The sequence below is a fragment of the Taurulus bubalis genome (genome assembly GCF_910589615.1).
Source record: "Taurulus bubalis genome assembly, chromosome: 11".
Classification (NCBI taxonomy): domain Eukaryota; kingdom Metazoa; phylum Chordata; class Actinopteri; order Perciformes; family Cottidae; genus Taurulus; species Taurulus bubalis.
In genome coordinates, this window is record NC_136599.1 from 22,711,885 (window position 1) to 22,733,748 (window position 21,864).

General features: G+C 43.5%; 2 protein-coding genes across 2 annotated transcripts in view; one reads left to right on the forward strand and one right to left on the reverse strand.

Annotated features, from left to right (window-relative positions):
• Window positions 1–485: 485 nt before the first annotated feature.
• LOC306743695 (uncharacterized protein) lies at window positions 486–3,627 on the forward strand (the record flags this gene model as incomplete). Its single annotated transcript, XM_079226242.1, has 2 exons — window positions 486–2,127; window positions 3,084–3,627. One exon carries the CDS (start codon window positions 486–488, stop codon window positions 1,131–1,133), a length of 648 nt encoding a protein of 215 aa, XP_079082368.1. The 3' UTR covers window positions 1,134–2,127; window positions 3,084–3,627.
• Window positions 3,628–7,302: 3,675 nt separating this feature from the next.
• hdac7a (histone deacetylase 7a) overlaps window positions 7,303–21,864 on the reverse strand; it is a 50,321-nt gene continuing 35,759 nt past the window's right edge. The window contains exons 17-26 of the mRNA XM_079226185.1: window positions 21,236–21,343; window positions 20,085–20,140; window positions 19,450–19,537; window positions 19,187–19,306; window positions 17,930–18,027; window positions 12,389–12,507; window positions 11,803–11,936; window positions 11,470–11,551; window positions 9,164–9,302; window positions 7,303–9,044 (exon numbers count right to left, since the gene is read on the reverse strand). Coding sequence (XP_079082311.1) covers window positions 9,002–9,044; window positions 9,164–9,302; window positions 11,470–11,551; window positions 11,803–11,936; window positions 12,389–12,507; window positions 17,930–18,027; window positions 19,187–19,306; window positions 19,450–19,537; window positions 20,085–20,140; window positions 21,236–21,343 — 987 coding nt within the window. The 3' untranslated portion in view covers window positions 7,303–9,001. The remainder of the gene's footprint in view (window positions 9,045–9,163; window positions 9,303–11,469; window positions 11,552–11,802; window positions 11,937–12,388; window positions 12,508–17,929; window positions 18,028–19,186; window positions 19,307–19,449; window positions 19,538–20,084; window positions 20,141–21,235; window positions 21,344–21,864) is intronic.

The window sequence follows — 21,864 nt, forward strand, 5'->3', positions numbered from 1 at the left end:
TCGTGGTTCACTCCCTTTAAAAAGTCAGATTCAGGTTGCCGTTGTCTCACATGCAGCTACAGGAGCGGAACAGGAGAGCAGTCGGGTTTGCCGATGCAGTTCACACTCACAGAGACTGTCGAAGAGGCTCATTGGCAGGTTTCTACATGTGTGGATGAAGAAGAAGTGTGGAGATCCAAAGCTGAGTGCCGATTGCTCACCCGTTTTGCTTCACATGTTCAGCTGTGACAAAGCATAACACTGAGAACTGCTGGAGAAGAAGGAGAACAACAACAACAACAACACAGCAGAAGGCCCGGAGAAACACGCATCGCCACAGAAGGAGTTCCTGAAGACGAAACGGAACAGAGGAAAGCTGCAGAGGGGGAGAGGAGCGAAATATATTGAGGGGAAAGAGAGAAGCACTGGAGATATTCCGAGGAGTGAAGGATAGAGTCACGTAAAGGAGAGAGGAGACAGAAAGGGGGAAAAAAACGTGGCCAAGCATGAGAGAGGAGGAGCACTCTAATGATGACCACCCTGAGGGAGGGGTGGTTTCCAGCGAGGAGAACACAGTAAGACCACCATCTAACGCCTGTCCTGTTGTCGTAGCCACGCCGGGGGTCACCGGGCGTAAGCGGCAGACGGGCTCACACACGGAGGATCACGTTACGACAGTCACTCCCACCACATCGGCAAACGACTGCAAGATCAAGCCAGTGGAAGACATCCAGATCTACACGCTGACCGGACCGAAGAGAGTCAAAAAGAGTCCTCAACATCGGCCGCCTTCCTCGGACCCATCCCTCTCTCCCGGCCCCGGCAATAGTCCTGGAGATCTCTCCTCCCTTGAGGACCCGCACGGCCAGCGGGTGATCGCCAACATCCGGGAGCGCCAGCGGACACAATCTCTGAATGACGCCTTCTCCTCGTTGCGCAAGATAATCCCAACGCTCCCCTCCGACAAACTGAGCAAGATCCAGACCCTGAAGTTGGCGTCGCGCTACATTGACTTCCTGTACCAGGTTCTGCAGAATGACGAGATGGACACTAAGCAGGCTGGATGTAACTACCTGGCCCACGAGAGACTGAGCTACGCCTTCTCTGTGTGGAGGATGGAGGGGGCCTGGTCGACCATGTCTGCTGGTCACTAGCCCGGCCTGAAAGCAAGGTTCGTCTTTTGACTGTTTGCCCTAAAACGTATGGCAAAATCCACACGATAGGGAAATAATTTTACTTGACACAGAGGTTTGAAGAGACATCTGAACTGTGTCTGCTCACCAGCGGACTATAACGCCTCAATTTAGATCATCTATTTGCCTCAAGGATGATGGACAGACTATTTGACACTCGAGCGTGATCATTTTGATGGAGCTGATTTTTAAGCCACTATCCCTTCACGAAGGGATTTCATCGTTGTCTAGTTGTCAGACGGATTCTTATAATTATACTGTTTTGCTTGCCAAAAGCAGCTATTACTGCTCAAGGGAGCCAATGATAATGTTCAAGAAAAGAATCACAACAGGGACATTGTGCTCAGTGTATGATTCCTAGCTTCTTTTTTAAAGACACCATTACTATCTTCATCGGTATGCATACTTTGAGCCACATTTGAACTTCATTTAATACGTTTATTTAACTTTATTTCTGCCTCAGCCTAGCAAGTGTAGGTAGTGTTGTGTAATATTTAACGAGCAGCAACAAGAAGATGCAGAGAAAAGATTCAAGGAAAGTCAGGACTGGAAAGACACAATTGGATGTTCCAAGAGAGATTGGACCTTTAACCCCCACTTTCCCAAGACTAACATATCTTGAATCCCTGGCCGCCGCTTAACAGAAGCGACGGTGGAAAAACTAGCCACGGGCAGCCGTCGTCTTGACTTAAGTTTCTCCTCTTTGTACCCAAACCAAGCCCCTTTGTTTCTTCTGGTGCCAAAAAAACTCTCCTCTTGAAATTCTTTCCTCTCGTTCTGGCCCAAATTTGCTTGCGTTGCACGAAACCGTGATGCAGCTACAGCGAGCTGACGAGGAGGCGTAATGAAAACAAACTGCCTCGCAAAAGCCATGAATCACGTGTGTCACCATCAAAGGGGAGGCTGATGTGGCTCCCTGCTGGGCTCCCATAAACCACTGGAAGTGATGGAGGAGGTGAGAGCTGATTTATATGCACACACACACACAGACACACACACACACATATAGCATATATAGGTGAAGCTGTCCACTTGAACCATTGCACTAAAAAGAAGCACCTCCCCCATGTCTTGGGTTTGAAAGAAAAAAAAAGAAGTCAACATCCATAATTGTCAAATCATATAGATAAAAACAGTTTTGTATCATTACAACACGTATTTTTGTCTTCTCGTGCAAGGTTTAGCCTTCCTTCCATGTAAACAACCAAATTTCGAAGAGGTGGGAGTTGAAGTTCTGTTTGTACTCGATAAATGTCGATGACAAACCACCTCTTCCTTCATTGCCAGTATGCATGAAGCCCAGCAACCTATCATTAGACTGTCCCGGGGAGGTGGCTAATGTTTCCAGCTCCAGACTAATGAAGTCCTTTGACTGAGCCCCGCAGACGGCAGAGTGTGGTCTCTAACCTTCACTGGCACGTTCGAAGACACTTGACATTTGAAAAGAATTCAGCTTTGGGCCAACAGGGAAAAGTAGCCCTCTGTGTATGTTGTGTATAAAATGAGAGTGGCTGGCTTTAGGAATTGTGGGAGATGAATTTTTGCAGCATTCGTCTAGTCACTGAGACAGTGTGACAGCTACTTATTGGTAACCCTCCCCCATATACATAAATACTAAGTCTCAGTTTTAACGCCCAAGCATTACCTTGTCTTACATTTAGCTCAAGACTTCTTGTGTTGATTCTAGCATATTAGGAATAAAAACATGACTTTTATTTGTTATTTGTATTTTTCCCATGATGAATTTACTTGAATTGATTGTTTGTTACCTTCCTCTCGTGGCACCTTGGAAATATGAAATTACATCGTGTTGATGGTCAGCGCCCCCCGACTGTCTTCGTTATCTCCATTGATGAATATGTCAGATGTGTCTCTTAAATGACTATCTGCCTTTTTTGTTTGTCTTTCCAGCTGCTGAATAAAGGGACTGCGATCTTTTATGTACATGTCTGCTCCATGCTACCATTACTGGCATTCGAATCACATGGACTTTAATGCAAATGGGATTTTGACGAGGATGCAGACTTACATGGAGAAAGAGGACATTTCTGGACCAACTAAACCAACAAAGTGCTTTCGTTTACTGAGAATACACAGACGTTAAAAATACCGGTCAAGTTGGATCCGTTTCTGTGTTTCATGCTTTCCCCCCTGGATGTTATTCTAAGGGAACCTCTATTATAGCTGTCACTGTAGGGAACTTAACCTGCAGTTAAAGCAAAACTTCAATCTCGGACGGTGATTGGTTCGTTTGTCTCTTTTTACACAAGTTTACAGGCTTTGTTTTGGCTTTTTTTTAGGAGCATTTACTTGAAGTATATACATCGTGGTGCTTTACAAAAAAGTGACACTGATGCAGTATAACTGACTAAATATAACAAGCAGAAAAAAATCCACGGAGATCTAGATGTAGTGATACACGAGTCAATATTTGTCTAAAACAATTAAACTGTCTTCAAACTATTCACGGGATTCTTGTTGTTTTGGTAAAAGCGGTTGATGATCGGTGCAAAGACTCATACTGGCACCACACCCTCGTTGTCTCCTGTCTCTCTTGTTAAACTGCCTCTCTTGTTTTCCCTTCCTTCCTCCTTCCCCTGGTCTTTTTTTTTTTTAATGAGGTCTGTGTGCCTTTCCCTGGTCAGTCAGGAACACTTAATTCCTCCAAAAAAGAACACGTTAATGTGCAATTAAGGGCCCTGGGAATATTTATAGCCCTGTTTTGGGCCCAAATTCTGAGTTGTGGCTTGATCTTTTTCAGCTACGCTACAGTGGCCTGCAGGTTTACTGTTGTGTATCCTGATGCTTTAGTAAGAGTTAGATCATTAAAAGCTTTCACACAGGGTTAACGCACAAGAACCGTGTTACAGAATAACCACTTTGATCGGTGTTGGTAAATGATGAAAAGGAAATGCAAATAACGATGAATCAACGGATAGTCACACAGCTATTATGAGGCCTAATGCAAGGGGAGAACACAACTCTCTTCAGGGTAATTGTCTGCTGTTATATGCTGCTATGTAGTTATACATTAGCACCAGTATTAATTAAGGGTTAGGGTTCTTAAGCTGAACGCAATTGTTGAAAATAGTTTTTTTTTTAAAGGTGTGGATTGCCCCAAAATAACCGGTGCAACACAGGAGAGTGAGGTAGATGCCAGTCAAACCGTGACACGTGTAATCTTAAACTCTGTTATGAAAGTATTTTTTTTATCAGGTTTAGTATCACTGCTGTTGTATAGGGAAGTATAATAATATTAATGTTCTGTGCTGAACTGTTGGTCTACAGCTCAAAGTTTCAATGAAACAGTTCCTTCCCCGATGTGCGTACACTATTTTTATAGTTTTCTTTCTGCCTCTTTGCCAGTAGACCATTCATTTTGACTTCTGACTATCGCTCTGTCATTTCTCCGACCTGAGAGGTTTGCTTACTTTGTGGATCCATGCATGTTTCTGAAAAAGTGCTTATCTAGTTACAAAGAAATGAAATGTGAAAATATATCAATGACTGAAAAAGTGAAGTTCAATATAATAACGAGATTCTTGTCTGTATATTGGTCCCATTATGGTTTAAAAAATACATTGTGCATTGATGATAGAGCACAGCTTTTGGGTTTAATGAATGATGGCTGAGGTAAAGAATCCATATGTTTGCTTTTCAGGCTTTCTAAATCAGCCATACTTTTAACCTGAGGACGTCTTGTTATTAGCCCACAATGTCAGAAACTAGTAATTACAGTAACTAGAATATGCATGAACGTGGCAATAAAATGGGAGGGTTTTTTGGGCTGAAGCTCAATAATAAATTGACGCCTTAAAGGGACGGTAAACCCCCAAATCTAAATGATATATTTTCCTCTTACCTGTATCAATCTAGATGGTTTTAGTGTAGGTTGCCGTGGGCTGGAGATATTGGTCGTGGAGGTGTCAGCCTTCTCTCCAACTATAGACGGCTAGACTCAGCTTGGCAAAAGCGCCAAAAAATGCATTTGCAATTGCTCACAAAAAGGTCTGAAGATTAGCTTAACTGGGTCATGATTTCTGGAAAGAAGGAGTTTTTCAAATGTACCACAAGCAGAGTACCATCTAGTCCCCAAAAGTACAGGACGTTTTACAAGGACAGTGTGAGAAACCTTTGTTTGTGTTGAGTTATTGTGAAGTTACGTTTTGTGATGTTTTTCCTAACCCTAAAGTGGTTTTGTTGCCTGAACCTAATGTTCTTGTTATTGCCTCCTAGACCTAACATGATTTTAAGAAATGACGTGCCACCACAATGTAATGCACTGTTAAAAGGCTCATGGTCATTTCACATATTTACATTATTAAAATCTGCTGAAGCTAGATTAATTGTATAGCTGCTGGTTAGTAGTGTCTGAACAGCTAGAATTGATTTATCTGTCTCTCAAACTGCCCTCATAAATATTGCTCTGTGGCTTTCAGCGATACGTCCAATACTTACTAGTTTTGTTCAGGCTAATAATATTGAAGCCAAGACACCTTCGGTCTAAATATTCCCTGCCATGACAGGCAACTCCGTAGTTTTCACAACGCACATCCGACTCTTTGGATTCCAAACAGAACTGGCAAAATAATTTGCTCAAAATGTTCTCCCTTAAATATCTGTAAATCCTTTTTGGTAATATTACGTTTTTCATATAATTACTGCCAGCCTTCGACGACTTGATCCCACAGCTGTTCCATGTCTGTTTATTCTGTAAATCATTTACTAGAAAATGAACTGAAGGGACTGCGAAGACTGTCATTCATGTTTATATGGAGATGTTTGGACAAAGAGGCAATGCAAAAATAGATTTATACTGGAAATTAGCATTTTATTCAAGAGGAAAAGACAAAAATAACAGTACAAAATAGAAAATCTTTCTATACATACACGTGGTAGGAAATGTGAAGGAAAGGTAAACATACAGGTAAATAATAAAGAATAGCATGAAACAAAAGATTTCAACGTCACGTTTATAGATACTACATAGTTACTGTAAGTCCAGTTAGTTAAGAGTCACCAAAACAGATACTACTGCTGAATGCTTCAAGGCACATGTGTGACGTGTACTTTGGTCGTGGAGTTCCTATTTACAGTGTCTTTCTTTGAGAAGAAATATGACATCCATAATAAAGGGAATTAAGAGTGGAGGCAATGATGGCCTCTCCATAAGACGAAAGAACAGCCACTAGGAATATAATACAGGAGGTCATTTACAGTATGGGAAGGACACACACACACACACACACACACACACACACACACACACACACACACACACACACACACACACACACACACACACACACACTAACATTTGCAAATGCATGCACAAAACACACTAGTGCAAATGCAGTCGCCAACGCTCTCTCTCTCTCTCTCACACACACACACACGCACTCACGCACGCACTCACGCACGCACACACACACATGCACACACATACTCCATGACACGTTGGGCACCGGTGGCGCCCTGTGCACCTGCTGGGCACGCTGGATAAGAGAGACACAGCATATTGTTTCAATGCCGTCACTTGCCGTTTGGGAACACTATTTACAACAGCAAAAGAACGACACACTTTTCAGTTACACCCATTACAGAACGCTAATCCAACATTTTCCTAATAATTCCTACTGGAATGAGGCAGTAGTGCAACAGCAGTGGGACTTCTGCAAAGGCAAAATCTGAACTTTTAGCTCTATTGTCGTTTTGCTTAATATACAAGGCCTTCTGTTGGGCAGACGATGCCCAGGGTCAGACTAAAGAAAACGGAGCACACATACAGTTTCCTACCGAGAGGCCAAAATAGTAACGCTTCCTTCAACCAGTCCCATTAACTCGCTGTTAATGGGACTTCTTCTTTAATCAAACTTTCCCGACAAGAGTTGGACATCCGATTGTGCTCCTTCAGATTCCCTCATGGATGTAAAAGCTCTAAGGCAACACGTTGTGGACAAAGCCGTGTCAGTGGTCCAACATGAATGTCAATGGTCTCAGTTTCATCATAGAGTTTAGTGTCTGGATGCAGTTTTAGAAGCTTATAACAAAAACTCTCATGAACAACTTTATCGAATTTACTTATTAAGACTTATTAAGACTGAAAAATAGATTTCAACAGAAACCTCCAAGCTATAATGTTCCGTTTTCACTTTTGGAATGCAAAGCCCTTGAGGGCAGTGAGGAGATTGTTCAACGTAACGTGTTTTCTCGAGGTGGATTGTAGCACGACAAGAAGAGCTGCTACTAAGCGCAGTTGCAAAGACGAGTGCCGTGTGGGAAAAAAGGACTCAAGTTCACCTCGAAGCAAAACACAATGCATTAGTTTCCTCAATTAGACCGTGATAAAGCCTGGAACTCCAAAACTGGTTGAAGAAAACAATCAAACCAGGCTCATCACCGAAAAACAAACAAAAGAACAAAAAGTCTGCATATATGATGTTCACCCAAATCCACAGGTTCAAACGTTGTCTTTTAAAGCCAAGTGCAGGCGGTCTTAAGGCAGTTTTTCTTTGGTGTGATGTCCATTAAGTGCATTAACATTATTGCTACTCGAACAATACGATGGTCCTCAGTGGTGCCACAGTGGAATGAACGTTCCTTTAGTCTCAAATATAAACAATAATATACAGTATTTAATACTAGTGGTACATCGACAGTTCATCATTGCTTTGTACGTGTGTGTGTGTGTGTGTGTGTGTGTGTGTGTGTGTGTGTGTGTGTGTGTGTGTGTGTGTGTGTGTGTGTGTGTGTATCTAAGACACTGAACAGCAGTGAAAGAATCTTCTTGCTCATAAAATCTTGCCTACTTTTTGGATTAACTTCATAGAAAATGCAACTCTACAGTATTTGGGCCAATACGTGTCCTTAGAGTGAGTCACAGGCTTCGCAGATGAAAAGCAGGGAAAAATATAGCAGACACAATTTCATCCAAATCTTCAAAAAGAAAACAAACAAACTATTAAATAACCTACAGAGAGGAGTTGTTGTTTTTCTTTTTTCTTTATATCCCAGAGCTTTGGAATTTCTTATGGTTCACATTATGGAATGAACAGTGCAATAAAACAACAAGGACATTTGCCTTTTTCTTTGTTTCGACAAAACCACAGTTGTCCTTTTTGGGTCTTCATTTTTCTCTCTCTTTTCCTCCAGTTCTTTGTTGTCTTCTTTTAGTGGTTAAACTGCATGTAATGACATCATTAAAGCAGACAATCTCTGTTTCTTATTTACTGCATTGGTTCTGAACTCTGTGGCCACTTCTTCCTCTCTGCGCCGTCACCTGATGTCACAGGTTCATTCCGCAAAGTGTGGCAGTAAAGCGAGAGGAATTTATGACGGGAAGTCTCGTCGTTCTGAAAACCGGTGGGTCCTCACGTTAAGGCAACAAAAAACGGCTGCTGGTACATAGTGCTTCAAGAGAAATCAGAGCTGAACTGTATTCGGTCTGTTCCTATACGGCTTGTGGTCACAGAGCTGTGCCGCTGGACCTTTGGACACACACACAAAAAAATCCCAAAGTCAGTCGGGAGACATGAAAGGTATTAAAAGTCATCTAGTATCGCTCTTTGGTGAGGTTTCGGAAGGTTTCCCCAGCTGCAGGTAGGTCAGCATCGAGGTGCTCATACTGCAGGTCTGAGGCTCAGCATTGTGTGTTGTAGGTGGATGTGCGTGAGTGTGGATAAGGCAGATGGGTGGGGCTCAGTGGAATTACAAACACGCCCCCCTCTCCCTCCCCCCATCGTGTGACAATGCAGGAGATCCGAGGCTACAGGTGTTCGTGGGTCCGCATCCGGAACGTGAGTTCTGGGAGGCGATTTGGTCGGATTCTTTTACATGGAGTTGCTGTCATCCTCCATGGGCTCGTCTGGGAGGCTGGAGGAGGAGGAGGAGGAGGGGACACACACAGACGTGTGAGTGGAGAGCTGAGGGGGTGAAAGTGTGATGGTACATCACTGTGTGTCTGTGTGTGTGTGTGTGTGTGCGCGCTTCACCTCTCGTTAGAAAGGACTCCCACGGAGAGCGAGGCCAGAGCGTTGACGGCGTCGGCTTCCTCACAGTCTCTTCTCTGCGCAGCCAGAGAGGACAGACCCACTGATCCGCTGTGAGCCTTCACACTCTGCCAGTACTGACCTGCAACACCCACATGCAAACTGGTTACTGGTGCTGTCCCACTAGAAAGCGATGGAATCTCTTCTCATGTTGGTGTGAGCTATTGAAGCACGTTAAAACGGCGATATTTTATAAGCATGGCCTATTTTAAAAACAAGTTTTATGACTAATCGACCACTGACTGTCCGTATTTGATGTAACTCACTGTTCATTTTAAGTCTTGTTTCATCTATGGGACATTTCTTATGTTCGTTTCAACATTTTGCTGTTTAGTTTTAAGTCCGTTTGTGATTTCATGTGAAACTTCTTTGCATGTCACTTGTCCTCAAAAAAGTTTTCAAATATGTAAGCATGTGGTGATGTCATTTGCATGTCACTTGGCGGGTATATTGCTGGGGATCCCATGGAGTGCAGTGTCAGTGCAATTTGGACAAAAGGGAACAAACGAAAGTGCGGGGCTTCAGGGCCAGTGTTGGGGTAGTTACTCAGAAAAAGTAACTAGTTACAAGTTACTAGTTACTTCTGAAAATTGTAACTAGATTACTTTACTAGTTACTGCATTTGAAAAGTAACTTCACTACTAGTTACTTTACTTTCCTTTTTTTTTTAAGCAAATGTCCAAATTGACCGCAAAGATACATGGACAAACATCATGGCCCTTTCATCACTTTATTTTCAATAAAGGGCATCTCTTAGCCTTTCCACATAGTGTATTGTAAACATGTAAAACTAAATGGCATATAAAACTCAGCCATTAACTTGAACGAACATTAACCCTGTTCACACTGTCTGACCACAGAAATATGCCTCACTTTAAAATCCACAAACAACAGGATACAAGAGGCTGTGTATGGTGGGGACATTCAGGTCAAACAGCATAACACATTGAAAACAGGCTTTTGGAAACATGAGACCCCACTAAACCAAATGGGGGCCGACTCCTAAGAACAAAACCAGCTTGTTATAGGAATCATTGTAGTGGTTTAAGAAAAATAGAAAAATAAATGGCACTTTTTCCCATAAAATAGAAACAGAAAATGCAATTAAATAAACAGAAAATCCACTTCATCATTGCCTAAATAAACAGACAGTGCACTATATCCTATGAAGTTTATAATTTTTCTCTATTCTTCAAAATAGCGATTGTATCGCATGAGTAAAAGTCTCTTGAATCTCTTATCCGACAGCCTGTTCCTCCTTGGGGTCAGAACAATACTGCCCAGGCTGAAAGCCTTTCCACAGTGTTGTAACTTGTTTTATTACATGATTTACTCTTATTGTGAAGAGCATGTAAACAGGAAGTGCTTTTACTTTGAAGGCAGAAAGTACAATGATACGTGCTTGTTGACGCTAACTAATTTTGATGTTTCGTGTGGAAAATATATACATGTCGGGTGCAAGAGCGCGTTCTCAATGCTGTAACAGTTGTAATACCAGACGTGTCTTGTCCTCATTAGAAGCTCCACGTCATGACAGACAGGTGCACTTGATGGTATTGAGTGTTGTATTGCTTTGCAATCTCTTTAATCCTAGGGAACCTGGAGAGAACCTCCCAGTTGGATCCGGGCTCTCCGTCTCCGTCTCCGTCTCCTCCATTCCCCGCTTCCCTCCTTCTACGCACCAGCAGCTACGTCACTCAAATCACTCAGATCGAGTTCTGTGATAGGTTGTTCATGCAGGAAGTGTCGTGTGACTCGCGCGCCGCTAAAAGAGAACTTTTCGGACTGGTACAAATGTCTTGAGTAACGCAGGAACGCGCGTTACTGAGGTCTAGTAAAGTAGTGTAGTTACCAATATTTTGAGTGTAATGCGTTACTTTACTTCGTTACCTATAATAGTAATATCGTTACTGTAATCCGTTACTTTGTAACTCGTTACCCCCAACACTGTTCAGGGCTCTGTTGACTGAGTTAAACGCGGCATCCTCAGCTGGCTATTACAGGGCGCAGCTCATCGACGGGAATTCGCTCTAAACTGCCACTGCACTCGTCACGCAAACAGCAAAATGATCCCGTTCTGATTTCAGTATCATGTTCAGAGGCCACGTGTCGATTATTTAAGTAAAGAGGAGCGGGGCCGAGGAGAAAGAGAACGAACATGATATTTAGGGGACTTTTACAGGACAAATAAAAGGTTAAAATGTGCACACAAAAAAACAGTAGTTGAATCAAATCTGATCGCTGCTCACTTTGTATCTGTATGACAGCCTGCAGGGAGCGGACAGCATTGGCGTTGGGCTTCTGGAGTAGGACTTCTTCTGGCAGGGGGTCCTGCAGGACAGATAAGCGAATATGAAGACCAGTGACCATGTGACCAGCGACCATGAAGACCAATGACATACAGAACATTCCTGAGTCTATACAGGTAGGTAACAACAGGTAGTTCAACAATGTGTCAATGACTTAAAACTTGTATTATTATCTTCAATAAAAGGAGAAAAAGAAAACAAAGAAAAATGACTGAAACACATAACCCTAAGGTGGACATCTAAAAAGGAACTCCAATACCCAGCATGCTTTACCTGTATGTCCAGGAGTGCACTGACACAGGCTTCAGATGCGTCGCAGATAGCTGTAAGGTCGTGACCTCCCTCGAGGGACAAAACCACACGACCCCCTGCTAGAGACATCAGCTGGTGGGTCAGGTGGCTGAAACCTGTGGTCGACACAACGCACACACACACACACACACACACACACACACACACACACACACACACACACACACACACACACACAAATTATGAACCATGCAAAAGCCGATCAGCATAAAGCTGAGAGACCACCAACTGTAAGACTGACCAAAATGAGTTTTGCTATACTCTCCAATAAAAATAACAAATGTATATTTTTACCTTGCGGATCCTCCCGCAGCAACATACAAACTACTAATTTACTATAATTATGGGGATGCAGCGAGGTACAGTGAAGGCACAACTCCTTCTCTTTGGTCCGTGCATGACAGGAGCTGTAATAATCTATGAATATCTCGAAATACCCGCAGGATCATGAAGCAGAGTTCTTATTGGCCTCCCTCGGTCACAACGAGACCCCGAGGTAGGGACCGGTGGACAGAGTGTGCGGCCCGCGGCGGAGCACCGTGCTTACATTTGGCGGAGACCTTGTACCCTCCCAGAGGAGCGGGGTTGCCCTCGGCCGCGTCGAACCCGGCCGACACCAGCACGAAGTCCGGAGAGAACTCCTGGGCGATGGGCATCACCACAGACCTGAGGGCACACAAACACGTAAGGCCGAGGCACGGGGAAGATACCAGTGCTGTTGCAGTTCCTACTGGTTGGCAATAGAGCTTGAAGCAAGTCATTTCCCTTTTCACCACTATGCATGCTCAGGAAAAAGCCGACTGTGTTTTGCCATGTAACATCTGTTCTACTGAAGGTTTGTGCGATCTAATAACGACACATTAAGCAGACAAAATCGCACAATGTATATGACTCGTGTATTTTAGGTACATGCACGAGCCTTTATCATATAGTTCCACTCAAAGACTAGCGGAAGGGAAGGAGAGGAAACTGGGCTTTTGCTTTGGAGTCGATAAATAAAGCAATCAAAGAATACCAGGGTAGTGACATCACCGCTGAGAGATCACTGGAGTTGACATTCAATGTGTGTCTGTGTGGGCGAAGCAAAAATGTATTTGCGTTGAAGAGGAGATAGAATAACGAGAGCAAAGTGGGAGAACACACATCCAAAGAGTCAAATCCGCACATCAGCGCAACCGGCCATGATTTAGGACTTGAACTACCAGCTGCAGCCGGCATCTCAGTTGATTCAGAGGTTAATAACTCCCTGACAGACAGACTTTAATTTGGATATATTTCATCAGTTTGCTCACAAAGCTTGCCAAATATTCTGCAAAAATGTCTCCAAAATCAAACCGTGCCTTTCCAAACTAGGCAGTCTCCCGGAGATGACAAACATACATGATCAAATGAAAAAAAGAAAAAAAAGAAGTCATCAACATGACAAGTGTAACTGAGGCTTGGCCGATTCCAGACGCCGCAGCTCAAACAGAGCTGACAAAGGACTATTGTTTCTCCGCCGGACAAGCTGCGCGGCTTTGAGTAATACAAGTCTGCTCGAAGAAGTCAAATTGTTCTGTCAGCCCTGTGCTGCAGCCGCTCCGTGTTGTTTGTGCACTTCAAGCCGATGAAGGTTTCCTTAACGCTATTGTTGTTCGGAAGAGAGAGCGGTGCTGTCCCGAGGCGGAGGGAGGCTCAACTCTGCCGCACGATGCTGTCGGCCCGAGTTCAAAGCCGGAGTGTGTGAGTCTGTTTCCCATTAGAGGCTTGTCACTCTCCTCACGTCATTGACAACACAGAGGAAAAGAGGAAAAACAGTCCATCTGGGATCCATTTACCTTCATTATTCTGCCTGGGGACTTAGGAGACCTCCCTCCCCTCCCCTTCATATACACACACACACGCACACACACACCGGACACAGACACATGCACACACATATATATATATATTTATATATATATCCAGGCGCACACGCACGTATCCAAACACATACTGCTGTAATGACTGCATGCAGATGGACAGCATGAGCTCATAGACAAGAATGAGGACACGCAGTGATAAAGTGAACACATTCCAGCATACGCACATGCAAATGCACAACACAAAGATGCATGCGTGGATAATGTTTCTCACACACACACACACACACACACACACACACACATATAGGCAAACTCACGAAGAGAAAATAGGCTTCCTGTCATCCTCTTGGTGGTGTAGTAAAGTTTTAAGTTGCTGAATAATTTCAATCCATAAAAGCTTTATCATAGTCACCGTGGACGTGAAGCAGAGCGTGCACAAACATCCCCACAAAAAACACACACGCACACACACACACAACCGCAAAAACCCAATCCCCGCCTCCCCTGTAGACCCATTAAAGCTGCCACGCTCCCCCCGGAGAGAGAAACTACAGACAAACTAATGGAAAGATGGAGGGAAGGAGGGAGGGCGGGGACGCTTATTAAAGATCAATCAAGGGAGGAGAGGAAGAGGGAGAATGTGTGTGTGTGTGTGTGTGGAGGGTGATGGTGAGGGTCGGGGTGATGGAAAAGAAGGGAGGGGAAGTGAAGGATAAGGTGAAAATGCAGCAAAGCTCCCACTCTGAAGTTGAAGCACTCACAAATTTTACCCATAAAATGTATTCCATTAAATGCCCTATTTTTTCCACCAGACCATTCAGCATTTGCCAACTTTATTAATTACAAAGCCGGTGCATGGGTGGTGGGAGGTAGAGGGCCTTTTTTTCGATTCCGACTCCACGAAAGGAAAATCCTCTTTGTGAGTTGTGAAGGCGACGTGCCTCCCCATCAGAGCCTAAAAGGAGTTACTATGGACCGGCAGGCTAATCGTGATGATCATTCATAATTCCCACAAGAGATTTCCTTTCAAATCAGAAAACCGCCAGCTATTATTTCTCAGTAAATGCAGTTGCGGTTCTGCACCTTTCTGCTCCTGACGTGATAATCAATTGGCAGCTCTGTTCTGGCCTGTGAAGCTCATTGAGACATTTTATGTGATATCGGGCCATAACTCATAACTGCAATCAAACTGCACTAGCTATCTGGTAACTTGGTGGCCTAAGTAGCTAAAAGGCTGACCATGTGATCACAATGTCCTCCGTTGAAGTCAACCTTTGTTGCATGCAGGCGGAAACCTCAGAGAGAATGCAAGTTTAAAGGCACTTCCGCATTGGCTTCACTTATCGGAGCCTAATGGCCAGCAGGGGGCGACTCCTCTGGTTGCAAAAAGAAGTCAGATTAAGTCTATGAGAAAATGACTGCTAGTTTATGGTCTCAATCTCTAGTTTCAAGTCTTCTTCAATACAGCATGATGCTCATTTAGTGAATTATGATCCATTTAAAGTATATGCCAGAGTATGCTTTTGGGCGGGGCTACTGTGATTGACAGGTCACCGGAGGCGTGTACGGCGTCTCTATGTCCCTCCTCCACCGTCCAAATATGTTGCAAAAAGCCAAGATGGCGACGGACTCGAGGCTTCAAAATGGCAGTGTGCGAACTGTGTGGATGGCCAAGTGCCACAGTAACTACCTCCACTTCTTTTATCCCGTCTATGGTTGCATGTCATCCCCTCTCTCTCTTGCCACATTTCCTGTCATATGTTTCAGCTAATAAAGGGGGGATTACCCAGAAATACTAATTTATGTTCTTTCTCTCTCGACCATATCAAAAGGCACAGATTGTGTTTTTAATGCATTCAGCTCAAGTTTCAACCGGAATCTGTGACCTCAACTCTTTCACATTAGATCTTACGATGAGGATTATTTTCTGTAACTGAGCAGAAATTTATCTGGAAAGTATTGATGTGGTGAACTTCCACCATCTGAGGCTCCAGGCAGATTAAACCAAACAAAGAACCGCTCAGAACTTCTATTAGGTCCAGATCTGAACACCAGGCCTTTCGATTGGCATCAGGAAATCAAAATGTTACTTTGAATCAGTCTTGTCCATTACCTTGAACTTGAAGAGGCACGTCCCGCTCAACTTCAATTTAGTTATTAAGAAGTTTTCACATTTTTTTGATTATAAATTTGACAAAAGACATATTTTATCACGATAGGAAAGGGGAGGTCTTTCACCGTGAAAACAACACACTGAAGACAGCATTACCTTGTTCACTGTGCTCACAACCTTTCCTGTTCAGCTCTGATGTTCAGGAACAAGCAGATGGGTGTGCATAAATCCAACCAGATCAATAAGAGACATGTTCGCTCTGCTTGCTTTAAACTCTACGCAAATGTAATCTTATCAAAACACCGCCGCTCAACTTGCGAGTATATATATTTTTGACTGTTGGAGATGAACCATCCCCCTCAAAAACATTGGGCGCACCCCCCCACCCCACTTCCTTATTCTCGTAGGAAAATCTGTTGCTCTGCTCCACAGAAAGGTCAGAGGTCGGAGTCATGCTACAAAGAGGCGTTCCTGAATCAGTGTTTCGCTCAAGAACACTTGAGGAAGGCAGGAGAGTCTGCTTCAGCATCAGTGTTACTTGAATGAATCTCACAGCGGCTGAGTGACTGTGTGTATTAATGGAGGTCGACGGTAATGACAGGAAGTAAATTCACTGAGGCAGTTCATTAATGGAGGTAACCACCTATATTTCGTCATTTCATCAGCGTAGGATCACGGTCCACCCATCTGGCTGGTGTGTGTACAGAAGCCCTGAAGAAAACTTTTCTAAAATTTGAGCGAAATCGTTTTACTTGAAAAAAATGGTTCGCCAGGATATTCTTTCTTATTTCCTTGATTTTTTTTTTGCCATCTGTGTAACAGGTGGAAAGGCCAGGTGCCACGTGTTTGTTGTTGTTATACTTATTGCCAAAATGAGTATTACAACTATAAACCCTGAAGAACAGGTGAAAAAAAAGGTTTTGCCAGGATTATCTTTCTCAGATCTTGACTTTTTTTTTTCCATCTGTTTAATTTCAAAGTCATAAACACACAGGAGTAAAATCAGAGAGTTCAGACTTTCATTTTCCACTTGCCTCTCAAGGACACTGTGTGCAAGTGCATGTTTGAATTCATGTGATTGTGCTCAAGTATTGTAATAAACATATTCATGCTTGTGTGCAACTTCCCCCCCCTTGTGTCTATGACTTTTCCAGTAACCATGCGGTTGCCACAGTTTCCTTGTGGCTCGATGCGCAAGACAACCAAAAGGCCCACACCACTGAAACTTTATTGGTGCCAAACAACCCCCCGATGACAATTATCCAACCCACGAGCAGGAAGTCAAACGCAAGACCCTGAAACCGTTTTACTGTCAAGCATCTGACGTTACTGGAAACAGGGAGCGTGAGACACATGCTCTCCAAATGAGAGAGATTACGAATTACGCAAGACGTACGTCAGAGGCGATGTGAGGCCGAGCCTCTGATCAGCTGAAGTGTGTTTGTTGTGGCTCAGTGAAGAGGAAATAAGATCAATTGTCTTATTATAACTCAACTGAACGTCCTTATTCTGATCAATAAAAACTGGAGCACAGCTGGTGGCAAACTAATAAGACTGCGAACAAACAGACTTTTTTTCTGCATCTGCTAGATTTCACATCCAAGACACAAAGATAAACTATCTGCATTCAGTTTGTACCACGCACATTCTTTAAAGCATGCTTCAACGGAACAAAGATCTATTTTATTTCACTTTCATCTCCAGTTTTAATTTGTGTTATTTCTGATCCATCCAGCGGCAGGAACATTATAAATAATTTGCAGGATACCATACACGTAAAAAGACATGTTTTGTGCAGTGTCCCATTCTGTGGGAGGCAACACAACATGAGGTGACAAATCAAAGAGAGAAAAACATGCGAGTGGAGAGGAGAGACACATACTGAGTGCAGACGCTTCCATAAAAGAGAGTGACACAGCATGGATGCCAATGATGTGAATCACATGCTGTGTAACCACGACTCCACCCGACAGAACAAGTTTTTGGAGCAACGTGGTGTTCAATCCCTGCATGCCGGGGAGCATTAAAGCTGCTTCTGGAGGCTCCGGCACTCAATGTTGTTGTTTTTTCCATTAATGTGTCACCTCTTCTTCGTGTTGCAGTGTTTAAACAGAGCGGTGCTCGGCTCTACCTGAATGCAGCGAGGTACTCGGCGTCCCCCATGGGTGGGTCCAGTCCTCCTGTCCACGCCACGTTCACGTTGAAGCCCACGCCTGCTCCAGAACCAACCTAGACCCCCAAAAAATACACGCGTTGCACTTTGATCTAGAGCACTGGTGTCAAACTCAAGGCCGAATCCGGCCCGCCACGTCATTTTATTTGGCCCGCGACGGCTTGAAAGGCATGATCACCATCGCGGACCCGTTTTCAGTCGGTCACGTGCAAAAAAAATAATCCTGTGCTTTTATTTTGAAGGGAATTTTTAAAGGCAGCAGAGTGCCATCTATTCACACTCCTCAATCCTGCGTTCACGACACGCTTTACTGAGTTTACACGGCGGACTATTTGTGATAGTTCGCTTCATTCCCAACTTTTTTTTTAATGTTTGTGCATGAAACCACTGAGTCTGTTAAAAAAGGCTGAAGTTATAAAATGATTATGCGTGTTGTGTTACCTTGTGTCCTTAAGATGCACTTTGGGGTTTTTAATTGAGTGTAAAAGGGAATATTTCTAACAAGCTGTTTTCTGTTGGCATACTGTGATATTGTGTACTTTCTCAGGTTTAAACTGCACCATATCATTAAATCAATTTGAGAAGTTGAAAATGTTCCTCGCTTTGGATCTCAGCTTGTCATTAAGGGGTCAAGGTGGGTCCTGCAGCCAGACCAGTTGAACCACTGCCCCAGACCAGTTGAACCACTGCCCCAGACCAGTTGAACCACTGCCCCAGACCAGTTGAACCACTGCCCCAGACCAGTTGAACCAGTGCCCCAGACCACATGCGTGTTCTTATTTGCTCACAATTATTTGTTGTACCAGAGTTATGTCCTTCTCAACTGTGACAAAAACACTTTGAACAAAGTTAATATAATAACGTGCGTTTAATCTTTGTTATTTTCTTCTGTATTAAGTTAGATCTTTGATAGAGTAATGTGGGTTTCTTAACCCTAAATTAAATGGATTAAGTCATAGTAACAGAAACATTTGCTTACAATATTTTTACAATTCAATAAACAATAATCAAATACAAAGACAGTTATTTAACAATGTGTTCGGTCGTAGTTAAACGTATAGTGTTACAGTTACAACCGGCCCTTTGAGGACGACCATGATGCTGATGTGGCCCGGGGTGAAATGAGTTGACACCCTGGTCTAGAGCGTAATGGTCACATGTCGGCCTGTGATGTCACGGAGACACGATCAGACTGCAATGTGGGACGTCACCCACCTCAGCCGGAGACCCGCTGCCCGGGAAGAAGTTTCCATCGTCGTAGCGATGAAGTGAGATGTAGAGCACGCTGGGGTCGCTGTAGAACACTTCCTGGGTGCCGTTGCCATGGTGAACATCCTAGCGACGGGATGAGGGAAGACATATTTACATATTACACATTGCAATACCATAGAGAGATACATTCACTATGGAGTATACTCATATGTGCTGATATGTGAGCATGAAGGCGAATCAATATAAACAACAACAAGCCATCTTACCCAGTCAACAATCAGGATCTTGCTGACGCTGAGTCTGTGTTGGAGCTTCCTGGCGGCTATGGCCACAGAATTGAAGTAGCAGAAACCCCTGGTAGACCCAGGAAGTGACGGATGAAGCAGACATTTAAAATACAAGAAACTTTACCTGACAAACAAAAATGCTGAATGTCTCTTTTAGCTCTTGTTTATTTTTGCTGAATTGTATCATGAGTGATGTACAGTCACGGAGACTATTGTTTTGCTGAGCGCTGGCTGTGTGTGTCATCTGTTGAGTAGCGAGCATGCATTTCTGTATACGTCAGAAATGTAAAAAGGCAAACCGTACAGGACCGTGCTTGTGGACAAATGAGAAGGCGTCAGTAAAAAAAGAAAAAACAACAGACAAAAAAAACAAGCTATTAATCTTCCTTATTTTGTCCCTTTGTCGTCTCTCTATCACTTCATAAATATCCTCCACAGAGAGGCTGCTGACAGTGCAGCAAGAACACGGAAACTCTGGTCAGGCTGAGCATGTGACTGACACACAGACACATGCACACACGCAGACACACACACGCAGACACACACACGCACACACACACACACACACACACACACACACACACACACACACACACACACAGACACACACTTACATTGGATTAGAGGGGTCTGCGTGATGCCCCGGCGGCCTGACCACAGCAAAGCCGTTCTGTGCAGAAGAAGACAACGCTATTAATTAAGTGTTTCGCTGCTTATGATGCATAGGAATGTTATAATTTTGGCACATAAATGACGACACCGCTTCCTTGAAGGAACAATCACACTGCCAGAAACTGTCATTTGGAAACTAATAGACAGGTTTCTCACTCAAAGAAGAGCACTAATGTTTCCTGGTTCGTGTGAGGTTGGTTTACATCAGAGATGCTTCTATTTATAGCAGGAAAGGAGCTTTATGATCACATTCCTCAATGATCATTTTGACTTTATACTCAGTGTAAATCGTCTAGACACACGATGGAGGTTCTTTGTTATTTTTGGGAGGTGCAACATACGGTATGAAGGCCAGCCCTATAAAATTCAGAATGTGGATTCAAGATTTTTCTTTTCACTTTACTGTTTTAAAAAGACAGTGAAGTGAATAAGAGTCAACTTGTTTCCAGTGAGAAAAACTCAAAGCGTTAAGCCAAACCTTTCATGGACACAACGTAAAGACAGCGGAGGCCATTCATCTTCTATGTTGTCTTGTAAATGAGTTTAATACTATTTATTTCTAACCATATGTATGCCGTTGTGCTGTTGTGTAATGTACACAGCTCAGTGTGGACCGAGCCTCAGGGTGGTGTTTATTGGTTTTCATTCTCCGCCCGCCCACCTGCTTTGTTTTACACAATCTAGTTTTTCTGGGGGGAAACTGTGTGGATTGAAGCTGCCAGCTATAATTACTTTTTTATAATTGTTATAATATAATCTACATTTGACCAATTAGAACAAAAAACAACAACAACAAGGATGTCATGTTCAGCCCGGACTTGAAGAGGAAAAGGAAGTACATTTAGGCCTTAGACGAGACAGGAAAAATAAATATTTTCTGAAACCCATTAATCTTTTGAAGTGGGTTAGGCGGCGTGACGCACACTTCTTTGCCGGCTGCATTTCCTCGTTGATGTGTCTTTCTCAGCCTTGCAGTCGCCGCATTATTGCTTCCATACAATTAAATAGTTTTCAAGGGGAGAGGCGACAAAATGTCACAACACCAACGTCTAATCGGGAGGCGACAGTGTTTCCTGCCGGGTTAGTTCCTCACCTTCAGCTCTCCTTTGGCCACTCTGCAGGACAGCTCCACAACGCTGCCCGCCGCCATGCGTGCTGCCGTTGAAGTGTGCGACTCATTCCAGATGGTGTCGTTGTCCACCTGCCAATTGAAAGACAAACGACGAATGAACAATGGGATAAAAAAACAAATAGTGGAGGAAACGCTTGATGATATCTGTCTTATGAAGCCTGGCTGTGTTTATTTTCTTTCTGGGACAATAAATCTTTCTCCAGACTGTACTGCAGAGTAAAAAAGTCCAGATCCATAATACTGGTAAATTTCCTCTCCCCTTTTTTGCTTCCTCTGTGCTCTGTTTATTCACAAATGGGCATTACTGTCCATCTGGCTCGGACAACGAAAGCCGAGGCATTTCTTTTATCCCTGGTCTGGACATGTTGTTCTGATTAGCTCTGACTTGTCACGGTCCGACACGGATTGTCAGGCAAACGTGGGCCAAGCCAACTCTCTTTTCCTCTTTAATATCCTGTCGTCCTTGTCATTTCTCCTTCGTGTCTCGGTCGCTCCGTCTTTGAAACACTATCGTCTTTCATCAACGCAGTATTGTATTGCTTTTATTAAGGGCTCTCTAGAATTACAGTATGATCAACAATAAAGTTGTT